We start from the raw sequence: 25,638 nt of genomic DNA on the forward strand, positions 1-25,638 counted from the left end.
AACTCATTATCATTTACTCCATTGTATTTATATATAAAAATTTAGTGTATCTTTAAAAAATGTCCCCATCTCTCCTGGCAATCAATCAGCATGCAGCAAACAAGCCGCACACTGTCTGTCGGGCCTTATTGGCATAAAGGTGCCCCTACTGAGCTGCAAGCACTCTCTACAGTGAAATAAAAATATGGTAATGATACTCAGGCAACAGACAGATGCACATGATCCATCAAAGGGTAACAAGAGTTCTTTTCAGGCATCAAAAAAGATGTGCGCAAGTCCTATACATTCTAAAAACAACTAAATTTAAAAATATTCCTTTTAATGAAATAATAATAATAAAAAAATCAAAACTGCAATCAAACACAATAAATTAATCGAGTGATAACACAGTTTCATTCCTATGTCTCCAGCAATTTATGGAAGGGACTGTAATCTGTGCTCTTATTTGATAATCTTAAAAAAATAAGTGTGTTTACAAAGACGATGGCTTTATTTTGGTCATTTAGTTGTTTTTTTTAATTAGGTGGTGGTGTGACCACCGCTAATGAGGCATCAAGAGGGCATGTTCCCTGTGCGTGCCTGCTGCAGCCTTTTTGTGTTTTCTGGAGTATGTTTGTTGCCCACGACAAACTGAGGCAGTACATGGTCTAAGCCAAGGTTCCTGCTCTCAACTTTACTATTCAGGAAACCCTTCGCTGTGTGCCCCACCAAAACTAGTTTCCCTATGTTACTAGGAGCCTGGCTTCAGTTCTGCAAACTGCCATTCCAGTATCAAAAGGGAGTGCCTCAGAGGCCAATGAGTGCAATCTCTCTGAACAAGGTGATGGCCCTTGGCAGAATCCAGCAACAAACTGAATCCTGTTTTATAGCATAGGCATAGCCCCTCTAACTAAGGCTAAGGGGGCACGCTTTAACCCAAAACTAGTGACCTAGGCTATAGTACTCCTAAATCAGGGGTCTCCAAACTTTCTAAGCAAAGGGTCAGTTTACTGTCCTTCGGACTTTTAGGAAGCCAGACTGTGGCCAATGGGAGAAGAAAATGCCCCCGGCATTAGCGCCCCATCATTGGTTCCAACTGGAGGAATAGTGCCCCATTGTTGATATTAATGAGAAGAATAGTGCCCCATTGATGGTGGCAGTAGGGGGAAGGATTCTCCATCATTGGCGTCAGTTGGTGGAATAGTGCCCCAAGGGCCAGATGAGGGCAAGCAAAGGGCCACAGTTTGGAGACCCTGCATAGGAAAGCGGTAGTGTGCTACAACCTAACATCATTAGCTGATCTTGCATGTACCAAGGGGAGCATGCTACAACTACTACTAGTGACCTATGCTATAGTATCCCTAAATAAGGAGTCTCCAAACATTCCAAGCAAAGGGCCAGTTTACTATCTTTCAGGCTTTAGGTAGGCCAGACTGTGGCCAGTGGGGGAAGAAAATGCCCTGGCATCAGTGCCCCATCATTGGTTTTAATGGGAGGAAAAGTGCCCCATTGTTGATAACATCATTGGCATCCGTTGGTGGAATAATGTCCTAAGGGTCAGATTCAGCCCCCGGGCCCCAGTCTGAAGACCCCTTATAGGAAAGAGGGAGCGTGCATCATTAGTTGACACTGCATGGGCCAAGGGGCACATGCTACAACTAATACTAGTGTCCTGGGCTATAGTACTGCTAACCTACCCTGCATAGGCCAAGTGGGGCATACTGAAAATTTACATTAAGGACCTAAGCTGAAGTACCACTAACTGACCCTGTATAGACAATGTGAAGAACGCTACCGCCTAACCCTGCACGGGTCAAGAGGATCATACTGCAACTTTACACTTGTGGTCTAAGCTAAAGTACTACTAACTGAACCTGCATATCCCGAGGGGAGGGGGGGGGGGTGCTCCAAACTAACGTAAGTGGCTTTGGCTATGGTACCGCTATTTGACTCTGCACAGGTCGGGGGGGCATACTACAACTTAACATTAGTGGCCTAGGCTATATTACTACAACCTAACACTAGTGGCCTAGGCTATAGTATTGATAACGGACCCTGCATGAGCCAAGTGGAGCATACTACAACCTAACACTGGTGGCTTATGATATATTACTACAACCTAACACTGGTGGCCTATGAAATATTACTACAACCTAACACTGGTGGCCTATGATATATAACTACAACATAATACTGGTGACCTAGGCTATACTACTACAACCTAACACTGGTGGCCCAGACTATATCACTATAACCTAACACTAGTGGCCTTGGCCTAGGCTATATTACTGCAACCTAACCTTAGTGGCGTAGGCTACAGTACTTATAACTGACCCTGCATTGGCCAAGGGGAGCTTTGCACTACAATCTAACACTAATAGTTGTTGGCTAGTTAGTTAGGCAGCAGCATTCACACCTTCAGCTGGACTAGGGGCCTGTAACCAACTATTACAAATGTAGAGGTTGGCAACAGTACTTTAGCCTAATATCCATCCTATCCCCAGGCCTGTCATCTACCTTTTACAAGATAAGTCTAAGAAACTGAGGTGAAGTCTTGCATCAATTAAAAACAGCACTAGGGCTGGAAGGCCTAGATACAAAACAGTCTCATGTCACAAAATGACTGCCGCCAGCAAGCACAGGAAACAGTCAGACTAACACAGCAAATCAGAACTTGTGGGGTAAATACAGCAGTTTAGGAAGTTTGCAACAGTCTAGACTTTTTTTGCTTGATCCTACAAAAGACATTTGCAAACAGTATTTTGTTGCAATATAAGGTCTAAGTGTTCTATAATGGAATGTTTACATTAGCATTAAGGATACTTGTTTTGTGGTGACAATTTGTTGGGGTTTTTCTTACTAGGCTTAATATTAGCACATAGCACAGATGACCCTCCGGTCTTCAGATGTACTTCTTCTTCAAATACCAGTAGGCAAAATATCCCATTCCTCCCAGCGAGCCCATGAGGAAAGATGCTCCAAAGAAAGACGGCGGTTTTCGCTTCACCAGTCGGAAGGCGTTGGGTAAGACAGCGGACAGCAGGGTGGTGTGGATGTCTCCAAGCACTCTCCGGAATGCATAGCGCTTCTGTATCCTTTCAAAGTAGGACTGTAAGTTTGGTCTACTCCCGTCTTCCCAGTGTTTTTTAGAAAGTCCAAGGAACTTGAGTCGATGTAATGTGGCTCCCAAAAGTATGTCGGCCAAGGTGAATGTGTTTCCACAAAGCCAAAGCTCACACTTCCGGCCTGCAAAAAAATAAATACATGGCTTTAATGTGCATTCATTGTTTGTAATCATCTCTTTCAGAATGGATATTCCCTTATGAATTATGGAGGGAAGCAGACATTATTCGGTTAGTCAAGACTTAACCTCTACACTGTAGACATTAGCTTTGCCTGAAGACTGCCAAGTTTTTTCCAGGCTATTTGGAAATCTAGCCAGTTAGTCTGCTCTAGGACCTCTTGCCCAGTTGGCACTGCACCCAGGGGTTGCATCAATATAAGAAGCCCCAAACACTTCCATCTTGCTAAACTAGCTGCTCTGGAATGTGCATACACTATATTATCAGTTTCGTCTGCTCCACTGATCAGCTTGAGTCTAATCTCCACTTTCATCAATGCATACCAAGACCTTTTGAATGGGGTGTCTTATGATCCTAAAACGGGTTGGATACATATTTGTAACCATCAGTTTAATTTTTCATGCCAAGACATCCAATCAATATCATCACCTCTCTTCTCTCATAAACCACTTCACCTAATGCCTTTTGAATTGATGAATTGTGTTAAAGTATATATATGTTGTAAGACAGGGGTCTCCAAACTTTCTAAACAAAGGTGGTCAGTTGACTGTCCTTCAAACTTTAGGGGGGCCCGCTTTGTAGTCAGTGAGAATTGAAAATGTTCTGGCGTCAAAGGGGGAACACAATGCCCCATGATTGGTATTAGGGGGGAGTAATAATGCCCCATCATTGATATTAATGGGAGGAATATTGCCCAATCAAAGGGAGGAATAGTGCCCCATCATTGTTATCAATGGGAGGAATAGTGCCCCATCATTGGTATCAATGGGATGAATAGTGCCCCATCATTGGTATCAATGGGATGAATAGTGCCCTATCATTGGTATTAGTGGGGGGAATAGTCCCCCATCTTTGGTATCAGTGGGGGGAATAGTGCCCCATCATTGCTATAAGGGGGGGGAATAGTGCCCCATCATTGGTATCAGTGGGGGGGAATAGTGCCCCATCATTGGTATCAGTGGGAGGAATAGTGCAGCATCATTGGTGTCAATTGGAGGAGTAGTGCCCCATCACTGGTGTTGGTGGGAGAATTAGTGCCCCAATGTCATTGTCAGTGGCAGGAACTATGCCCCACTGTTGCTGACTGAGAAAATAATGCCTCAAGGGCCTGATAAAAGCAAGCAAAGGGCTGCATCTGGCCCCTGGGCCAGAGTTTAGAGACCACTGGTGTAAAAGTTTGTTTCTCTTACGTCCTCCGACAGTCGCCGCCCACTCATACAGTCTTCACCAATGGGTATTGACTTCCTCTCCGCAGGAGTAGCTAGGCATAAGACTTGTTAAGAACAAATCATTTACATAGTCACACCCATGGGGGCTGTCCCACTGGTCCAATACCCCCCTGCAATAGCCATCCCAACTCAGTTTGTCTTCTGCCTAGTTCAGGAGTAGATAGGCTTCCCTGTGCTGGGGCTACAGTCTCAGCCTTCTTCTTCTATTTTATGATTTTATTTTCTGCAAATGTCATATTTTCTTTGCATTACTAGCTGTTTTATTTTGTCAGCTTTAGTTAGTCGGATCTTCGGATGAAGACGGCGTTTGCGGAGCTGGGAATCGGACTGGTCGCCCTGGTGCTCCGGGACAGAGGATCAGATGGAATCCCAGCCCGCCATCGAGCATTTAGCAGGCTATGTGTTCACCCTGGCCTCGCAAACGACCCATCCCTGTCCTCAGGGATGCAGCCTGTGAGGTGGCTACCTCACCGGACACATTCACGGTTCGTCCGTGTACTGCTGGTGTCTTGCGTTTTCTGGCTGAAGGCACTCCCCTGCCATCTGAGGGCGGGTGGTTTCCCGTTGATATGAGGCACCCCACGCTATGGAGTACAGGTAAGTACAATTCTGTGTGGGGCCTCTGTCTGGGGTCTGCAGTCCTGTGTGTCTGTGGTGTCCTCTGTCTGTGCGTTTTTGGGCTCCCTGATCGCAGTCCCTGCGGGGGTTTTTTCTCTCACAGCCAGCGCTGTGTGGATTTTTGGGGGTCCCTCTCCTGTATCACTTTAGGGTGCTTGGAGGTACAGACACGTGCGGCGACCGCTGCAGGGTTAAAAACCGACGGTCCGCCATTTTAGGTGTGGGCAGCATGTCTGGCTTCACTATGGGCGCTTATACAGCATGGTACGTAGTGTATTTTGGCGCCTTGCGGCGCCATCTTGTGTGTGGCAAACGATCATTCCGAGCACATGTTGGCGGCCATTTTACCGAAGTTTCCCATTACTTTCAATAGGCATCCATGTTTCCTTAGCCTGCAGCCTCAGTTCAGTCTCTGGCGGTGACATCACTTCCTTCCTTCACTCAGGAGCGACCGACTGCGGTGGTAACACACTTGTGGGGCTCTGTTCTGCTGTCTTTCTTTTCCTCCCTTGTGCAATCTTCCTGGCTTTGTTTGTCCCTGCGGGGGTCTGTGTTCCACAGTCATTGTAGCGGTGTGCTGCGGGGTCCACGGCGCGCTTAGAGGGCCAGTACCTTACAAAAAAAAAACTTTTTTGCAATGGAATCCCAGGACAGCAAATTCCCTCCAGCTTTGGTGGGGGATTCAAGTTCCTCTGAATCCTCTACCCAGACTAATTTGGCTGCTGTAGTGGCGACTTTGATGTCCAAAATGGATGTGCTGATGACTGAACGTGCTGCTAGAAAAAGGCCTAGGATTTCTTTATCTTCTGATTCTGAATGTGACATGTTTGCTGTAGGTAGCGTGCCTCTCTCAGGGTCTCGCTCTTCTCAGGACCCGCAAGAGTCTGAGGGGGAGGCAGAGGTTACAGGGGTGGATGAATCCCCCCCTGGGACGCCCGAGGAATGCGCAGCTATGGATGCGCTGATTCTTGCCATTAAAGAAACACTACATTTAGAGGATGAGCCCAATCCTCCGGGCATTGTGTCCTCTTTTGGTACACACAGGACCCGCAAGACGGCGCAGATTTTTCCTTGCCCCGCTGAGTTTCATCACACAGTGAATGAGCAATGGCGCATTTTAAAACACACCTTCACGGTGCCTAAAAGGTTTCAACTTCTCTACCCTTTTGCGTCTACTACGGTTTCACGCTGGTGTGTGGCTCCTCAAGTGGATCACACTGTAGCCAGATTGAACAAGGCTACTCTGGTTCCCACTGAAGATTCCCCGGTATTTAGGGATCCTACGGATAGGAGGCTGGAATCTCTTGCCCGCCATGCCTACGTGGTGGCGGGTTCCATGCTAAAACCTATTTTCGCCTCTGTCATGGCGGCTCAGGCTGTGGCGGAATGGACCAAGGTGCTTAGACGCACACTCGTGGCTGATTCTGCCCCCCTCACTACTGTGGAGATGGACCAGATTTATCAAGGGGTCATGTATTTGTGCGATGCGGCCTTAAATGAGGCCCCATTGGCTGCGCGCCTGTCCAGTGTCGTGGTGCTTAACCGTTGCCTGATATGGTTGAAAAGCTGGTCGGCTGACCAGAAATCCAGAAAGACGGTGGCTGATATTCCCTATGCGGGGTCTCGCCTTTTTGGGGACTCCCTGGATGAATTGGTTAAAGGAGTCACTGGGTGCAAGAGCACTCTGCTGCCCCAGAATCCTAAGGGCAAGTTTTTCCGCGGCAAGCAGGGTCCCGCCCTTAAACCTAATCAGGGGTCGTTTCGTGCCTTCAAGGCACAGTACAAGGGAAAACTCTTCAAGGGCCAGGGTGGCCAGAGAAAGCCCTGGGCCGGCAAACAAAAATCCGGCCAAGCTGGTGCGGCGGCTCAGTCCGCCTCTGCCTGAAGGGGCGCTCTCACCCATTTCAGGGGTGGGGGGACGTTTGCGCGGTTTCCTCCAACCTTGGCTGCTCCGAGTTCCGAACAGGTGGGTTCAGGAAATCATTCGATCAGATTCTTTCCCTCAAATCTTCATTTGACCCCAGGGCGGTTACAAGACCTGCATCAAGCGGTACAGGATCTCCTCGCTCAGGGGGTGATCGTCCCGGTGCCTCATTGGGACAGGTTTCGGGGGTTTTACTCGAATCTGTTCACTGTGCCCAGAAAGGAGGGCAAAGTACGTCCGATTCTGGACTTAAAAGCTCTGAACCGCTTCGTGCGTGTTCGAAAGTTCCGCATGGAATCACTCCGCTCGGTGGTGGCCTCCCTGAGTCCAGGAGAATTCCTGGCCTCTATCGACCTGAAGGAATAATCTACACGTCCCCATTTTCGAGGGTCATCAGAGGTACCTCCGGTTCGCTATCGCGGAGGATCATTATCAGTTTGTGGCGTTACCTTTTGGTCTCCCTTCGGCACCAAGGGTCTTTACCAAAGTGTTGGCGCCTGTTCTGGGCCTGTTGCGGGCACAGGGCATTGCGGTCTTGGGATATCTGGACGATCTCCTGTTAAGATCGAGTGCCAGTCAGAGCCTGTTGCGCGATCTGTCCATTGCGGTCCAGATGCTCCAGGAGTTCGGTTGGACCATCAACGTTCAGAAGTCGACCTTGTCTCCTTCGGTTCGTCTCCCGTATTTGGGAATGGTTCTGGACTCTGCTCAAGCAAAGGTGTTCTTACCGGAGGACAAGCTCCAGACCCTGCAGTCTGAGGTCAGGTACCTCGTGGACAACGACTCCTTGTCACTCAGGACCTGTATGCGGTCCCTGGGGTTGATGGTGTCAGCCTTCGAGGCGATACCATTTGCACAGTTTCACACGCGATCTCTTCAAGCGGAGATCCTGGCCAGGTGGGACAGACTACCTCAGTCCTTGGAGTCGCCAAACCAGAATGGATCTCTTGTGGTGGCTTCAGTCCCCGGCTGTGTCGGAAGGGAAATCCTTCCGGCCGATTCTGTGGACGGTGATGACCACAGATGCCAGCCTGTCGGGCTGGGGTGGAGTCCTATCTGCCCAGGGCACTTGGTTGGAGGAAGAATCCTCCCTTCCGATAAACATTTTGGAATTGAGAGCGATCAGGCTGTGCCTGCTCCACTGGTCGGATCGTCTTCAGGGCCGTCCTGTACGGGTGCAGACAGACAATGCCACTGCGGTGGCTTACATCAACCACCAAGGGGGCACCAGGAGTGCCCGGGCGGCCCAGGAGGTGACCAGTATTCTGTCTTGGGCCGAGACTCATGTCCCGGCGATATCGGCAGCTCACATTCTGGGTGTAGAGAATTGGCAGGCCGATTATCTGAGCCAAAAAAACAACAATATCTCTCCTGCGCTCGAGTGGTATGCGGGAAGGTGAATCTTCTAGGCGGTTTTATGACACAAATGAAGTGGTCTTGCTGCCCCCCTCCCTCAGGACCAAGGGTATCCAAAAGACACTACAAGAAAACAACAAGAGAAGGGCGCACCGACCTTGTGCATTACCACTTAAAAGTTTATTAAAATCAAAGAAGGGTAGCGTACAATATACTCACAAACGTAGCATATGAACAAGCATATAGGAAATGGGCACCGCTCGCTTCCAGGACACTTCTCTACTGCTGGATAGCATGATGGCGTCCTCAAAACCTGATGTGGCTTACGCGTTTCGAGGGAGGACCCTCTTCCTCAGAGCCAAAATCTCCACTCAGTTATCTCCACTTATACACTTAACTGCTTGCTACCAAACTGAGTTGGGATGGCTGTTGCAGGGGGGTATTGGACCAGTGGGACAGCGCCCATGGGTGTGACTATGTAAATGCTTTGTTCTTAAGAAGTCTTATTCCTAGCTACTCCTGCGGAGAGGAAGTCAATACCCTATTGGTGAAGACTGTATGAGTGGGCGGCGACTGTCGGAGGACTCAGAGAAAGGAATTTTACGGTAAGATTTTACAAAAATTCCGTTTTTTTTTTAGCAGTTTCCCTTCACTTCTTGTCTTAGAGACACAAGTGTGAAGTAGACTTATCTCTACTTTGCTGTTACAGCAGTTTTGAGGGTGTCTAAATATAATTGTTCAGGCACGCCCCCCGCTCTTCTCTACAATTCAATTGTGTGCTGAGGCTGTTACTCAGCTCTGCCAGCGTATACCATTGCAGTGTGAGAGCAGAAAGAGGCATTTCCGCTGAGATAATAGGGTATTTAAGGCATTTTTTAGCAATAAAAAAAGTATAACATGTAGTGGTACAGCATTTTAAAGAGAGAAAAAAGTGTGAGACTGAATATTGATAGGACCAAGGACATTAGTGTGAGTGATGAATTTCAATATTACATGTAGACAGCTCTTCAAATCCTGGGCCTCTCCCTGGAAATAACAGTTGGAAATTAAGCCAATGCAAGCTTTATAAATGCCCTCTGCAGTTCCCCTGTCCTTCCTGGATGGCTGAAATGCCACTAGCCTCAGAAATGTCACCAGAGAATAGATATCTTTATGAATATAAATTCTCCTACAGAACAGTTGCTACTTTACATGAACACATTCTGCAGTTTTGCTGTGTGTGGATGACAGGGGAAAGATGAGATTGCAAAATAATAACAAAGCAAGGAGAGAATGTGAGATATAAATAGAAAGGAGGAGTAATAGATAGGTCTGACAAGGACAAATCTGCCGAATAGGTTACAATTCTGTAATGTCTGTTACACTGGGTAGAATAAGGTAAAATGACCAGCAGAGGGAACCACACAGAATGTACCTTCTCTTACTATCACTGAAGGACCTCTCCACCCAAAGTGGTATATTGGATCTGTTTAGATGACGGAGCGAACGTATTGTAACCCTGCCAACAAGATCTCTGCTCTGGGTTTCCCAGGTGTGCCCCACTGACCATTTGGGATTGAATTCCTTGTTGGATTGTACATGTATGTTACTCAAAAAAGTAGGATTTTGAAGTTCTAGCACGTGTCTCTCTATATCAGCCTTGCTCAACCATTTTACTGCAAAGGAACTTTGGTTTTAGATCTCGGGGAACACTTAAACTAAAGCATTGGAGCTTAATGGGAAAAGTGCTCCTCGCATCAAATGTCAGTAGGAAGGCAGCAGTCCTTACAGTGGTGGCCAAAATGCCACCCTTACAGACAGCTACAAAGTTCATTGGTGTTATGCTCTTGCCTTTGTCAAGTTACATTAGCCCGGTAATAAAGCAGGCACCCTCAAATGGAGGTGAATCAGCCACAGCTTAACCACTTCATCCCCGGAAAGTTTTACCCCCTTAGTGACCAGGCCATTTTTTGTGATACGGCACTGTGTTCCTTTAATTGACAAATGTGCGGACATGTGACGCTGTACTCAAATAAAATTTAAGTCCTTTTTTCTCTTTTGTTCATTGACAGACACAGCTCCAGAATCTTCTTAACTATTGGGTTATGCTGCCCCCGACAGGAGTAGGACTCTAGGCAGGATAAAGCTTTACCACGGCTTTGGGGCAGTCTCAGGTGATATACTCCCATACTCTGCTATAGGCATTCAGTTTTTTTCTGCCTAGTAAGGACCTAGTTCCTTGCTGGGATCTCTGGTCCTAGCATTTTTTTCCTTTTTAAATGGAATTTTTTCCTCTTATTATTTTCTGTTCCTGTGAGAACTACAATCAACTGCTGGACTGGGTGACGGACTGGATATTCTAGATCCTTAAGGTCTCCCCAGTCCGGCCAGTGAGCGTGCGCAGGCCTCAGCTCCGCGCTAGTTAGGGCACCACATAGCCCTACTGGACGGGGGCTGGCCTGCGAGTTAAACGTCTCACGAGGGTGTGTACGACCTTGTCCTGGCCTAAGTCACAGTGTGCCTCTTGGCCCGCAGCACCCCCATTTCGATGGTGTGTTGGTCTGCCTAGAGCGGTGCAGACCTGGTTTCATGGTGTGGTAAGTAGTGTCCCCCTCTCCCCTGGTGGTCTTTTGGGGTGGACGTGGGCCCCTCCCTGGGACAGTCAGACCCCTGGGTTCCCCTCCCTTCCCCCCAGCCTCTAAACGGTCACTGTGGGTCTTTTGGCCCAACCCACCGCCCCCCTCTACTCGGGTGCAGTTGTGAGCTGGCTTTGCCACATGCTTCTATGGGGGGATGGCTGTAGTTGCTGCTGACTGGGCTGCTGGCCGAGCTGCTGATGCTGACCAAGCTGCTGACCAGGTTTTTCCTGGGGGGGGGGGGGGTTGAGCAGGGTTCCCTGCCATCCTAGGGGTTGCTGACTAGGGCAGGGAGGTACTTGGGGCTCTCTGCGGCAGTTGTTGGGCTGGGGGAGCAGATGTTTTACCATCCGCGGGTATGTGTCTCATACGGCCGGATCCAGCCTAAAATTTAGGCTGCAGCTTTGCGGCCTACTCGGCAAAACCTATGTGAGGCAGCCCCTGTGAGGATGGCTGCAGCCACTGCCTCCCGTGTGGACAGCTGCCTTCCCCTCCGCTGCTCTGGGTAGTTGGATCCGCTGGGGATTGCGTCCTGGTAGCAGGGCTCCCTCAAAATTTAGGCTGCGACCTACTAGGCCATGCGGCTGAGTTGGGTGCTGCCATTGGGGGGGTGGCCTCAGTGGGCCTAGCTGAAGCCCCCAACTCCACCCTTGGGCATCTGCCAGACTAAGGACCCGTGTTATTTGCAGCTTGCGGCCTGTTGGGTCATATGGTCAGCTTGATGCCGTGGGGGCGCTTCATTTTTAGTGACAGTCTTGCCGCTATTATTGTGTGAGCGGGGGCACCCTGCCTGCGTGTCAGCGTCACGGCCAGTGGCCCACCTTTAAGGTGGGCTATGTTCTATTATGTCTATGGTGGGCTCTTAAGGCACCCCCTTGTCTTTTGTGGGGTCTCATAGGTGGTCCATTTGTGGACCCGTGGCTGGCGTCCCTTTGCCGGATTGCAGTCTGTAGTCTCCCTTGATTGTTATGTTTCGGGATGAGCTTAGTATGTAGCGACCCTACTGGGTCTGCGCCCACGCACTTCGAGTGCTCTGTTAGTAAGGATGATTCCTTTTCTACTGCAGCCGCACATGAAATGGCACTGATGGATGCACTGATTGTATGGGTGCAGGCAACTTTAAAAATGGAGGATGCAGCTGCTGCTGCGTTGAAGGCGCTGGTCCCCTCTGTTACCCACAGCCCCCCAAAAGCGGCAAAGGTATTCCCTTTTCCCGCCTATTTTGACAAAATTGCCTAAGCATTTTGCTAGACGGTATCCCTTTGAGGAGTCCCTATTAAAAAAGTGGACATTCCCATCTGTGGAATTCTCAGGTTCCAGGCTGATTAAATCCACTCTAATCCAGTGGAGAAGTCTCTGTCTCCTTTGACAGGAGAGCTGAGACTTTGGTCCACCACATGTTTACTGTGGCTAGTTCGGTCCTTAGTACCTGGTTCACCATAGCATTGGTGTCCCGGACTTTAACAGAGTGGGCAAGATTTTGTGCCAGGATCTGCAGGGAGAACAGCTTCCCCCTGCCCTTGCGGAGCTGGCGGACCAGTTGGTCCAAGGGTTGCAGTTTATCTGTGCTGCCTCTCTGGATATGGCTCCCTGTGGAAGAAGAGTACTCTTCCTCCACAGGCTGCCGGGGCAAGGAGTCTCTTTGCAGACGTGGGTCCTTTTTTTTTTTTCTTGGCTCTTATGTGGCCTTTTAGTCTCTCAGAATCTCAAGACAAAGGATCTAAGTCTGTCAGGACCTCCTCCGCAGGTTCCAAGAGGACCTGGTCAGGTAAGCCAGGAGTGGGTTCTTCCAGACCTGCAGACAAGCCCTCTTCTGCCTGAAGGGGCACCCCCCACCAATGTCTTAGGTGGGGGGACATCTTTGCTTCTTTCCGGACCCATGGACCTCCCTGATTTAAGACAGAAGTCCACAAGCTTGTTTGGTCCAGCTACTAGATCGAGTTTCGGTCTTATCATCCAGTGAGGTTCTTTCCTTCCAACCTGTATTTGTCCCCAGACCGCCTGCAGGGTCTCTTCCGGGCGGTGCAAGACTTTCTACTACGAGGGGTGATTGTTCCGGTTCCAAAATTGGAAAGTTTTCAAGGTTTCTAGTCAAAGTGGTTTACAGTTCCCAGGAAGGAAGGCAAGGTATGTCCAATCTTGGTTTACAGTTCCCAGGAAGGAAGGCAAGGTATGTCCAATCTTGGTTTACAGTTCCCAGGAAGGAAGGCAAGGTATGTCCAATCTTGGACCTCAGGGCTTTTAACTGCTTTGTGCGGGTACAGAAGTTCCGAATGGAGTCCATTCGTGCGGTAGTGGCATCCTCACATGAAAGGATGCTTACCTTAATATTCCTATATGTCGGTCATTAGCGTTTCTTCCGCTTTGCCATGGGCGAGGAGCATTATCAGTTTATGGTATTGCCCTTTGGTCTCGCCTCTGCTCCTCGGGTATTCACAAAAGTGTTGGCCCCAGCATTGGCATTGTAGCAGCAGTGGGGGATTGCGGTACTGAGTACCTTGACGCTCTTCTTCTGTGAGCAGGGGTCTTCAACTGCTCTAAAGGACAACCTGGAAATTACTGTACGGTCTCTGCAGGAGTTTGGTTGGAAAATGAACTTCCAAAAATCTGCTCTGGTTCCCTCCACCAAGTTGGACTATCTGGGTCTGACTCTGGACTTGGCTTCAGCCAGGGTGTTTCTTCCAGGGAAAAAAAACTCCAAAAGCTGAAGGATGCAACTTGGCTCCTGTTGTCCAGCAGTTGGTCATCTTTCAGGACTTGCATGCGGGTGCTGTGCCCGATGGTGTCTACCTTCGAGGCGATTCCATTTGCACAGTTCCACTCGAGACCTCTGCAAAGAGAGATTCTTGCCAAGTGGGGCAAGAACCCACAGTCTCTAGACAATCTGATCCTCTTGAGCCGGGATACGAGGGGGTCCCTGATATGGGGGCTTTGCTACATTGGATCGCGCAGCAGGGCCGCCCTGCCACAGTATATCTGCATGGGGCGGTACTTAAGTGGCTAAAGTATAAGTTCTCCTTTGGGAACATGTTACAAGTTTCACCCGATTTTAGCGTGGAACAAGTAACAAGTTCCCAGTGCTGAAGCTGGCGCCCACTGCCCTCCCTGTGGCAGCAGTACGGGGAGAAGTTCCCCGTACTGCTGCCACTGTTTGAAAAACAACGCGGCCGTGCGTCTGAACTACAAGCTTCAACATCCTTAGCGTCCGTCGGCTTGTAGTTTCCAATGAACTACCACGGCACTATTGAGTGCCGTGGTAGTTCATTGAGTGTTCCTGTCAGGGAGTATTGGCTTACCCATGCGGGATGTACAGGTAAGCCCATACACTGACAGTGTGCAGTAGACCTGCATGGCATAAGCAATGTACTGATTGCTAGTGAAATGCTTTCAAGGCTCCTGCAACCAAAAATAATAAATATACATTTTTTTACCTGCAAAAAAATGTGCATTTATTATTTTTTTAAAAAAGTGAACTTATCCTTTAAGGAACCCCTCGCATTGTCTGAAGAAACACTGGTTGAGAGTAGCTACTCTATATAATACAGCACAGCCAACAGACCGGCGGAATGAAAAGAAAACCAATATTTACTATGGCTACGTAATGAGAGGCCCTAATGCAGAGGGAAAGAAAAAGGCACAAGTCACATCTGCAAATCTTCTTGGTGCCCCAGGATATAGTCTTCAACTAATGCTGGATACACATGAATAGAATCTCATTTTATAAAAAAATCTATTTTGGAACATTCAATTTTCTAATGGCTAGTGGGGTCAAATCGACGTTTATTTTTTAACATACTAATGAGAACATTCAAAAGAACAGGATGAACATTTTTGAACAAACAAAGCTTTAACTGTGAATGTGGTTTAAGTACAGGAAAAATTGGACCTATTGTAATGAAACCTGTTTATATACATACGTCTGGGATTTCATTTAAATAGCAGGTCTATATGAAATTTAGGAGTTTCCGAATAAAATTTGTTGACCTAATGATGGCAATAAAGAATGTTCTGGTGAAGGTTTTCTATGCAAACGTAAATCTACCCAGCGTAATACTCTTTCGAAAGTGAAGGTATTTCTCATTCTAGAAAGTCGTTTACAAATCCTCATGTTCTCAGTGCCCCAGCAAACCTCTGCATCCCATGCTGGAGAAGCCACTTCTAATCTTCTATTTCTGATATGCCCTGCACTCTGCCACTCAGCGGTTCAACACAATTGCTTTCTTTTGGCCCCTGAGGATCTCTCATTGAGCTAGCACATGACTGATTGTTCCTTCTGTGCCCATTTTCTACCACATCTTCCAATTATTTACCCATTCATCGTATCTATCTTCCCTGGCTTGCTGACAGCATACTTTGTGATGAATCTAGCAGCAGTTCAATGTTTCTGTAGGCACCCGTGACTTCCTGACCTAACAAAAGTTATCCTTTAAATAAATGAAAAACCTAAAAGTAGGTCAACTATCCTTATAATAACCACAGAAGGTGGGCTGAGAGATCTCATCTACTGGGTGGGTGAGTATGCGGGTGCTTTAATTGACATCAGTTAACCCATACCTGACATTATTATTGGGCTGCCTGACCCATTAATTTGAGTGCAGCCTCCACATTATTAAAAACAGCAGAGTGAAGACTGCTAGGATGGAAAGAGAGGGGTACTCGTTATGCTAATTACAATAAAATGCATTGGAGATGTGAGATTGGATCCTAATGGGACTCGGTAAAGGTCACATCAATTATTAATTCCCTGTGTAAGCAGTAAAGAAAAAGTGGAAGGTGAAAGCAAAGCAGATATATGTATATGGAGGGAGAGAGAGAGAGACTAGCGTGCTGATACAAGTGCTGTCTGATAAGCGGCTTTGCCTTCCGCTGTATAAATGTAATGTATCATAGCCTATATATAAATATATGTATAAATGTATCATAGCCTATTCTTGACTCATGTCACCGCCATTATCAGACTGCCTCCACATCTCACTTCTCATTTTTATACCTGACAGAGAATGCAGCATAAGGAGTGAGAAGACACAATTCTTAAAGCTGAAATTAAGGAGAGGAAGCCTCACAGCTCTTCACTCGGAGATATAGGAAGGCAAGGTAGAACTCGGTCCACCAGCAGCTAAACCCTTTGCACACTTCTATATACGTAAAGTACTGTAAATGTAAACCCAGTCATGAAAACCCTTTGGAGACGTTAACATTAGGGATAGACCGATTATCGGCAAGGCCGATATATCGGGAAAAGTGCTTATCGGCCCCGGAACTGGCCGATATTGCAGATATTTTTGTGACGTCATTCTGCCTTCTTAGGCCGCCTTCCTTGCCTTGGACAGCCTCGTCTGGAGTCAGGACTAGTCTCGCGGGAGTGTATCACATCCATACACCCACCCACAGCAGCCCGGTGCCAGCCACCCACCACAGGGTGCCAGCCAGCCAGTCACCTACCACAGGGTGCCAGCAAGCCAGCCATTAAGCATTAAACAAAAATTAAAATTTTCAGTACCAGATTTGTGTCAAAAATTGTCTTTATTTTTCAAAACTTTAAATGTACAAAATATCAGGCCATAACGGCCGTTACCGATACGTTGTGACCAAAATATTGGTATCGGTATCGCCCCTGAAAAAAACATATCGGTCTATCGCTAGTTAACATGTTAATGTCATTTCAATAGTTGTCTTCAATATTTTTTGAATCAAAGGTTTTTTAAAACAGTATTACCTGGTGATTCTGCCATGAAGGTCCTTGATCAGCATGTCTCCCAGTTCGGCCCCTGTATCACACTATCACAAAGGCTTCTCATGAAGACTACAAGTCGCAATTTTTAACACACATTCTGCAGACAATGGTGCATTATTATTATCGCCAGGAAACTTGCCCAGAGAAATACCATGCAGCCACAGCTGTAGTGCATGCAGGCAGGACGTGGCAACGCACTGGACACCTTTTCTGCCATAGTGATATGTGCTGGGTGGCCAGTGTGCCCCTGTGCTTTTAGGTAAGGGTGGACTCCCTCCAGGCCCACCTGCCCTCTACCTATCAATTATAATGCATGTGCTTCTATTGTGGAGGCTCACAAATTTTAAAGTTAGGACTACAGAAAATAGGGTGCCTTGATGGGTCCTGTCCTTTCACATGGGCATTCCGCCCAGTGGACTCCGCTGGGGGATCGATCCAATGATCTCCGCTGAGCAGGCGCATGACAGGCCCATCTCCACTCACTGTGCTGAGATGGACCTGTCAGAACCCCTCTCCTCTATGGGGAGATCGGATGAAAACAAACTGCCTGTCCATTTTCATCTGGATTTCATGGACAGGATTGGATCAGATAGCAGTGGGTGTCGGACATGTCACCACTGACATCCGCTGCCCCATAGGGGTGAATGGAGCATCCAATCAGGTACCCCTGAAAACTGACAGGCCGACCTGATCTTAAAGCCCTAACCCTGTTTTAACCTAACTGTTAGACAGGGCAATTTGGTTGGTTGCAGGCTGGCTGGTAAGTTGAGCTTAGAAATTTCTTTGATTTTGTTTGAAGTGGCTCATCTTTACCTGCTTCTGATCTGTGGGTATTGGTGCAGGCCTTGCTGGTGCTGCTTCCCAGACTGACAGCTAAGTGGCAGGGTCTGCCTTCACTAACCACTTGACCAGTCTCAGTGTTGTAAAAAAAAAAAAAAAAAAAAACATTGACAAAATATCTCTTTGCAGGTTAAGTCATTAAAATCATTAGTAGCTTACCCAAAAAAAAAAAAAAAACTGCTATCAAAAACATAACAGCATTAATACATTATAACATACTGTATATAACTGCTACATAGATACACAGAGGATAGGCATAGCATCTCTTGCTATGTCTTTAGGTTTAGTGCACTGGGAGTATCACAGTATGGCCCATTTTGGAATCTAGAGAACAGAAGCAGGTTGGATCTGCAGGAACATTTGCTAAAATCATTGCAACAACAGACTCATTTTACAAATCCTTGTATAATGATCTTTACTTCAGCCATTTGACTGCATTTTTAATCTCATTGAACCCATTATAGAACTGTAAATAACTGTCATTTTTTTTATATGGGAATCTTTTTCCCGGTGTGTTAGCTTTGTGAATAGAGCCTTAATGTGAAAAGCTGATTCAGGAAAGGAAGGAATCTTTTTTTAGCTTCATTTAGATGCAGAGCTAGTATGATATGTTTGAGCCAATCATTATCTGTCAGTTTCGAGTGGACTAATCATTTAATATATACAGTAATATTGCAATTGTATATTGGATCACATTATCTCATTGATGCAGCATTTGAGAAAGAACAGGAAATTAAACCAACTGCTTTCTTTTCCCCGTTCATTCCAGTTTCCCTAATTAAAATAGCCTTAGTGCTATGTAATACATTTAATTTGTGCTCCTGGTATTTGATGTTAAGGCGGAAAGATACAAATCATTACGATCTGTACAAGATGTATACTGTACACACACACACACTTAAATGATGAGTCTTCACAGCAGTGACTTATCCCTTATCAAACAGTTGGAAACAAGGTTTTTTGCAGTATATATAGTCTTTGCTATAGAAATAAACATTAGATAAGTAACAAAGGATTCCTAGAGCACCACTAGTTTAGCTAATGAGACAACACAGCAGACAAAGCTCATTTTAAGAATCTGAAACCTTGTATCCACATGTTTTTATAAGGAATAAGTCCCTGCTGTAAAGACTCATAGGGGAAGATATACTATTATTAATGTCATTATTATCATACAGGATTTATATAGCGCTAACAGTTTACACAGCGCTTTACAATATAAAAGGGAGACAGTGCAGTACAATAAAATACAAGAGGAGATAGCCGGACAGATTGAGGTAGAAAGTTCCAGAGGATGGGAGAGGTTTTAGAGAAGTCGGAAGGAATTGTGGTGGGGGACACAGTGGTTATTTAAATAATCGTCTATTGGCACCTCCCCCAAAAAGAACAAAAATTGTATGTAGGGAGTGGAGGCATGTGCTGGTCTACACACAGAGAGGGTGCAGTCCAAGCATCAGGCCTGGGGGTTTAAATGTGCCACATATACTAACAAAGGAAATTATTTTCACACTTCCAAACCATGTAAAAGGTAACAATTATAATTTTATTGGGTTTATGTTGACAACAATAGGGAATGTAAGAATAAAATGTGGTACAGCAATCATAAATACATATCATTACATTACAAAAAGCCCCAGAGTGTCCGGGCTACATAGATAGAATGAAGAGCTGGAACTACGCGTTTCGCATGAGATGCTTCCTCAGGTTCCAGCAAGGTAGAAATAACAATATGTTCTATATACTTTTATTAGCGTTGGTTCTTACTGAATATATAGATCTCAATCAGCTGACTGAAGATCTATCCTTCCACATAGCATTAGAGTGGGGGGGGGGGGGGGGGAAGGAAAAGGAGAGGGGCAAGTTTTGGAAAAAACGGAAATAACAAGGAGCGTAACATACGGGACTATACTTACCTACAAACCTTTATACTCTACGATGGACATACTCTCTCATTGAACGCTGATGGAACCAGATTGGATGTCTACAATTGACTTCTTAGTCATAAGCATCCCCATACAGCGCTATTGAGAGATATGGTCATATTCTTCCATGTCTATATCCTGGTGATTTATTATATCTTTTAAATATACTATATTCACTATTTCCTTGGGTAATTCATCTATACCCTGATATATATATATATATCTATCCGTTATACTTCATCCCAGCTTCATTGGGTTTTTAATGAAACATCCTTGTTATTTCCGTTTTTTCCAAAACTTGCCCCTCTCCTTTTCCTTCCCCCCCCCCCCCCACTCTAACGCTATGTGGAAGGATAGATCTTCAGTCAGCTGATTGAGATCTATATATTCAGTAAGAACCAACGCTAATAAAAGTATATAGAACATATTGTTATTTCTACCTTGCTGGAACCTGAGGAAGCATCTCATGCGAAACGCGTAGTTCCAGCTCTTCATTCTATCTATGTAGCCCGGACACTTTGGGGCTTTTTGTAATGTAATGATATGTATTTATGATTGCTATACCACATTTTATTCTTACATTCCCTATTGTCAACATAAACCCAATAAAATTATAATTGTTACCTTTTACATGGTTTGGAAGTGTGAAAATAATTTCCTTTGTTAGTATATGTGGCACATTTAAACCCCCAGGCCTGATGCTTGGACTGCACCCTCTCTGTGTGTAGACCAGCACATGCCTCCACTCCCTACATACAAGGTTTTAGAGAAGTCCTGGAGACGAACATGGGAGGAGGAGACAAGGGAGCTTGAAAGCAGGAGGTCTTGAGAGGAGAGGAGAGGACCGTATATATAAAATAATATGCAAAGTGGTTGGAGGGAAGCTTCAGAATGGCAAAGATGTTTTTAATACAAATTATGTGAGCAGACTGTAGTTCCTCTTTAGGCTTTGACAATAAAACCTGGAAGCTGATTGGTTTCTATGCAGAACTGAACCAGAAATTTGCACGCGCCAGTTTTAGTAGATCTCCCCCATATGCTTTTGTCAGTAATGGGTTTTATTGATTTATTCAGTACATTTGAAAAGGATACAATGCTTATAGTATTGTCAGGCAGGAGTTGGGAAGGAGGACCAACAAGTCTAAAGAACTGCACATTCTGAAAAGTGATGTCACTCTTCCATCCACCCCCCACTGTACTATATATATATATATATATATATATATATATATATATGTGTGTGTGTGTGTACATATATATATATAATATGATCATTACTTTACAAACTTCTAGGCGCGTATATAAGAGAAATAAAGATAGACCCTAATTGAACTTTGCATGCACAGATCTTCCCCAGAAGTTGAACTTTCTGCTCAGGAGATTGGTTCACTGCTAATCCTAACAGTTTTTTTTTCTTCATTAGAACATGTGATGGTAGCAGGAAGACCCTCCAACTCGTAAAGTGTTTGATGCCTGTGTCCCCTGCCGCATGCCATGGCTCCATCCATCAACCCCTATGTCACTGTTGAATACTGTAGTAACGTATGAGTGGGAAGAAGGAACCACGGCACTTACTGGGGGACACAGGCATCAGACACCTCCAGAATTTATAGATTTCTTTTTTTTTTCAACTGGTAGGGTTAATAAAGGAAGGACATGGCACATCAGGTAATCTCTGTCTTTCATAGCACCACAAATAGACCTGTTTTTAAAAACGTATTAATATATACAATACCTTCATATTCAATTTTCCTCTTCTCCAGCTCAGCCTCAATCTGGTCCAGGACCATGGCTAACTCAAAGAGGATTTTCTTCAAGTTGTTCACATTGTCGTGTTCCAATATTTTAGCCTGTAAGAAGAGCATTGTTCACAAGTGACTTATATATTATGGATTGCAATACTATATGAGTTTCCATGCACATACTGCTTGCAGGAAAGAGAATATTATACTTAAAGAGCAACCTTTTTAAAGGTGAATTAGGGATTGTGTATGAGGGAGTTTGTCTTCTGGATTGTTTTACTTACTAAAAAAAGTCACTGTGATTCCAAAAGCAGCCTAAATTATATTGGAAACAAGTTTAACCACTTCTGGACCGGTAGGATTTGCCCCCTTAATGACCAGGCCATTTGGGGATTTAGCACTGCGTTAATTTAACTGACAATTGCGCAGTAATGTGACACTGTACCAAAATTAAATTGATGTCCTTTTTTCCCCACAAATAGAGCTTTCTTTTGGTGCTATTTGATCACCTCTGCAATTTTTATTTTTTTTGCGCTATAAACAAAAAAATAGCAACATTTCTGAAAAAAAAAAAAAAAAATATATATATATATATATATATATATATATATATATATATATATATATATATATATATATATATATATATATTTTTCACCTTCTGCTATATGACATTCCTAAAAAAAAATAAAAAAATTGAATCTTTTGATTCTCCAATTTGTATTCTGCTACATATTTTTGGTAAAAAAAAATTGCAATAAGCATATTTTGATTGGTTTGCGCAAATTTTATTGCATCTACTAACTAAGGGAAAGATTTATGTCATTTTATTTATTTATTTTTTACTAGTAATGGCAGTGATCTGCGATTTGGGACTGCGACAATTTTGGCGGATAGATCGGACCCCTAACTGACATTTTTGATACTTTTGGGGGGACCAGCGACATTACTACAGTAATCGGTGCTAAAAATGCTAAAACAATGACCCTAGTTCCACCAGGCGGAAATACTAACCACTTCGCTCCTGCGCTGCCCAGTTTCTGGAGGACGCAGGTGAAGTTTAATAACACTGCCACTCTCAGCAGCAAGTAAATGCATTCATTGACCTGCTAATGCTGTTCACCCTTACTGAGGAGAAGGTTGTGTTTTAGCATTGCTAGGAGCTCCCTGATCCTCAGCGCACTGTGTAAAGAGGCTGTAACTGTAGCATATCTTGAACCTGGCCTTGCCCCTTCATTTCACAACCCAATTATTGTGGAGCCTGTGGCTTTTCAGGCACTGTTATTGGTTTTCGGAAAGGTGATGCTTGCCTAAAGTCTCTTTACAAAGTGGGCCTATGATCAAGGGGCTAAATTAAATATCATTACGATCTGTACAAATTAAATATCTCTTGCTTAATAGTTCAGTTACTAGTAAAATCAGAGGTCTAAAGCCAGTATATCCTTGTCAGGCTCATTTTTCAGAGCTTGAGGTAGGGCTTTAACAGCGCAGACCTAAAGCCTCTTAGAAATAATTCTGAACTTTGCAAGTGCCCACCCTAAGAACTACCTGGGAACTCCAACTCTGCATGCAATGTGTTCATTTTTTAATATGGCAAAGGGCATAAAATTAAATAATAATAAATAATAATAATAAATAATAAAATAATGAATAAAATTGCATTTACACATCAAAAACAAGAAAGTTCTCCTCTTCAAAACGAAGGGATTCTTTTATAGTTTGACTGTTTAGACCCTGTGGATTGAAATATGAGCTTCTATGGACTAGCAAATCAAGCTCATTCCCTTGATTTTTGTTTTACCTCTTTATCTAAATTGATCCAGGTTAGTTGTTTCAACTAGAGCTCCAAAGTATACAAGAAAAATGAAAAGGTCCTCGGACTTTAAATGAGGACAACCACCAAGATAGGTATATAAAGTATATTTTTCTTGTATACATATTTTAGAGATGGAGGCCTCCCACTGTGGATGCTTCAGGTCACAATAATTTATTTCCAGATAGTGCTCCAGAGTAGCTAAGGTGGACTTCTTATGCTTTCATGACTTACCATGAGTTTTTTCTGTTTGGAAAGATATGGCTCGGTGAGTTCAGGCTCCTCGTGATCGAGTTTCAAGAGTTCTGTGCTGGCATTGACCAGATGTCCTTAAGGATGATGCGTAAAGAAAATAATTGTCAATTTATGAATGAAATCCTTCAAATATATGGAAGTAAATACATCTGACAGTCAATCACCACTTCTTACACATACTGTATGCATCCTATAATGTTTGGTTGTAAAGATAGCACTCACACACTGAGAAAAAGAGGGTCTGGGTTGCTTGTGTATTCCTAAGAAGTGTAAATTACCAAAACCATTTTAGCAGAGGGAAAGGCCATGAAGGAAGGACTTCTTGTAGCACGCCCTTCCAAAAAGAAGCTTCTCTTTGCTCAGTGGCAAAATGGAGAAGGCTGGGTACTACAAATACTGGAAAAATCCTAAATAGAAAGATTAATAGAAAACAAATTAACCTCGTCTTCCCCTTAACCATGTAACTCTAGAAACAGTCTTTCAACCCTTTAAAAGTTGCAACAGAATTTAGTGATTTCAGGTAGAAGGTGCATTTATTTGTTGGCACGCTTAAAAAAAAGCAAAATAACAGCCTTAAACATCCAAAGGAGTAGCCTGCCAATTCCCTGAAACTCTTTACCTAGGAAGGGGTCTGTGTGGTCTTCCCACAACTTCCATCTTGCACCAACTGAGCCATTCAGCTCCCCTCACCTCTACCATCCACACAATTCTACTTCTTGTTTAAATCAGTGAAAAAAAGCAATGTTGATAAGCTGAATGCGCTAATCCCGAGTAGCCAATCAGATGTCACTTTTCATCACTTTACAGCAGTTACGACAAATTAAAAGCGATAGCAGACTGGGAAATCTATAAGGGAGATAAAATCATGCTGATAATTGTAAGTGTTGGTCACCACTCTATAGTAAATGTTTGCATGGCCCTGTTATCACAAGCAATCCTGGAATTGGCAGCAATATGTCCACTTCTTTGTTTGGCTACCCTTCTGGAACAGCCTGTTCAGTGATTTACAACTTATTATCCTTTGCGGATGAGCTATGTGAAGTGTCAACCCTTATCTGAAATCAGCTGAGACTTATGGCCCGTACACATGATCCAAAAAACGGATGAAAAATACCGCTTTCAAAGCGATCATACGATAATCTGATCGTTAGTTCACATCTTCTGAAAGCCGACCACTAAAGTTTATCCGATATTATCCGATCGGACAAGCGTGAAAATTTTTCTCATACGATACCAGATTGTATGGATTTTCATTTAATCGGTATAGTTGTCACTCGAAAATACAATACAAATAATCTACAACACATTACACCCCTCCTGAATTTTTATTCTGTGGTTCGAGAATTTTCGTAACTTTAGTAAACTCTTCATTTTCGATATGCGACTAGCATGCAAAGAAAAATGGACGATCTGTTGTCCGATTTTTTGGATTGTGTGTACAGGCCATAAGATGGACAGGTTATTAGTTGTACAGTACCTCACAAAAGTGAGTACACCCTTCACATTTTTGTAAATATTTTATTATATCTTTTCATGTGACAACACTGAAGAAATTACACTTTGCTACAATGTAAAGTAGTGAGTGTACAGCTTGTAAATTTGCTGTTCCTTCAAAATAACTCAACACACGGCCATTAATGTCTAAACCGCTGGCAACAAAAGTAATTACACCCTTAAGTGAAAATGTCCAAATTGGTCCCAATTAGCCATTTTCCCTCCCCGATGTCATGCGACTCGTTAGTGTTACAAGGTCTCAGGTGTGAATCGGGAGCAGGTGTGGTAAATTTGGTGTTATTACGCTCACTCTCTCATACTGGTCACTGGAAGTTCAACATGGCACCTCATGGCAAATAACTCTCTGAGGATCTGAAAAAAAGAATTGTTGCTCTACATAAAGATAGCCTAGGCTATAAGAAGATTGCCAAGATCCTGAAACTGAGCTGCAGCACGATGGCCAAGACCATACAGTGGTTTAACGGGACAGGGTCCACTCAGAAAAGTCCTCGCCATGGTTGACCAAAGAAGTTGAGTGCACAAGCTCAACATCATATCCAGAGGTTGTCTTTGGAAAATAGACATATGAGTGCTGCCAGCATTGCTGTGGAGGGTCAGCCTCACATTGGTCTGCATGGCTGTCGTCCCAGAAGGAAGCGTCTTCTAAAGATGATGCACAAGAAAGCCTGCAAACAGTTTGCTGAAGACAAGCAGACTAAGGATTACTGGAACCATATCCTGTGGTCTGATGAGACCAAGATAAACGTTTTTGTTTAGATGGTGTCAAGTGTGTGTGGCGGCAACCAGGTGAGGAT

General features: G+C 44.7%; 1 protein-coding gene across 1 annotated transcript in view; it reads right to left on the reverse strand.

The window, feature by feature from the left end:
• Positions 1 to 1,948: 1,948 nt before the first annotated feature.
• The window catches only part of GDAP1L1 (ganglioside induced differentiation associated protein 1 like 1), a 75,139-nt gene continuing 51,449 nt past the window's right edge, over positions 1,949 to 25,638 (reverse strand). Inside the window, exons 4-6 of the mRNA XM_082272977.1 lie at positions 23,309 to 23,403; positions 21,255 to 21,369; positions 1,949 to 3,225 (exon numbers count right to left, since the gene is read on the reverse strand). Coding sequence (XP_082129103.1) covers positions 2,882 to 3,225; positions 21,255 to 21,369; positions 23,309 to 23,403 — 554 coding nt within the window. The 3' untranslated portion in view covers positions 1,949 to 2,881. The remainder of the gene's footprint in view (positions 3,226 to 21,254; positions 21,370 to 23,308; positions 23,404 to 25,638) is intronic.

This window comes from Pelophylax lessonae (genome assembly GCF_965119305.1).
Source record: "Pelophylax lessonae genome assembly, chromosome: 11".
Lineage (NCBI taxonomy): Eukaryota > Metazoa > Chordata > Amphibia > Anura > Ranidae > Pelophylax > Pelophylax lessonae.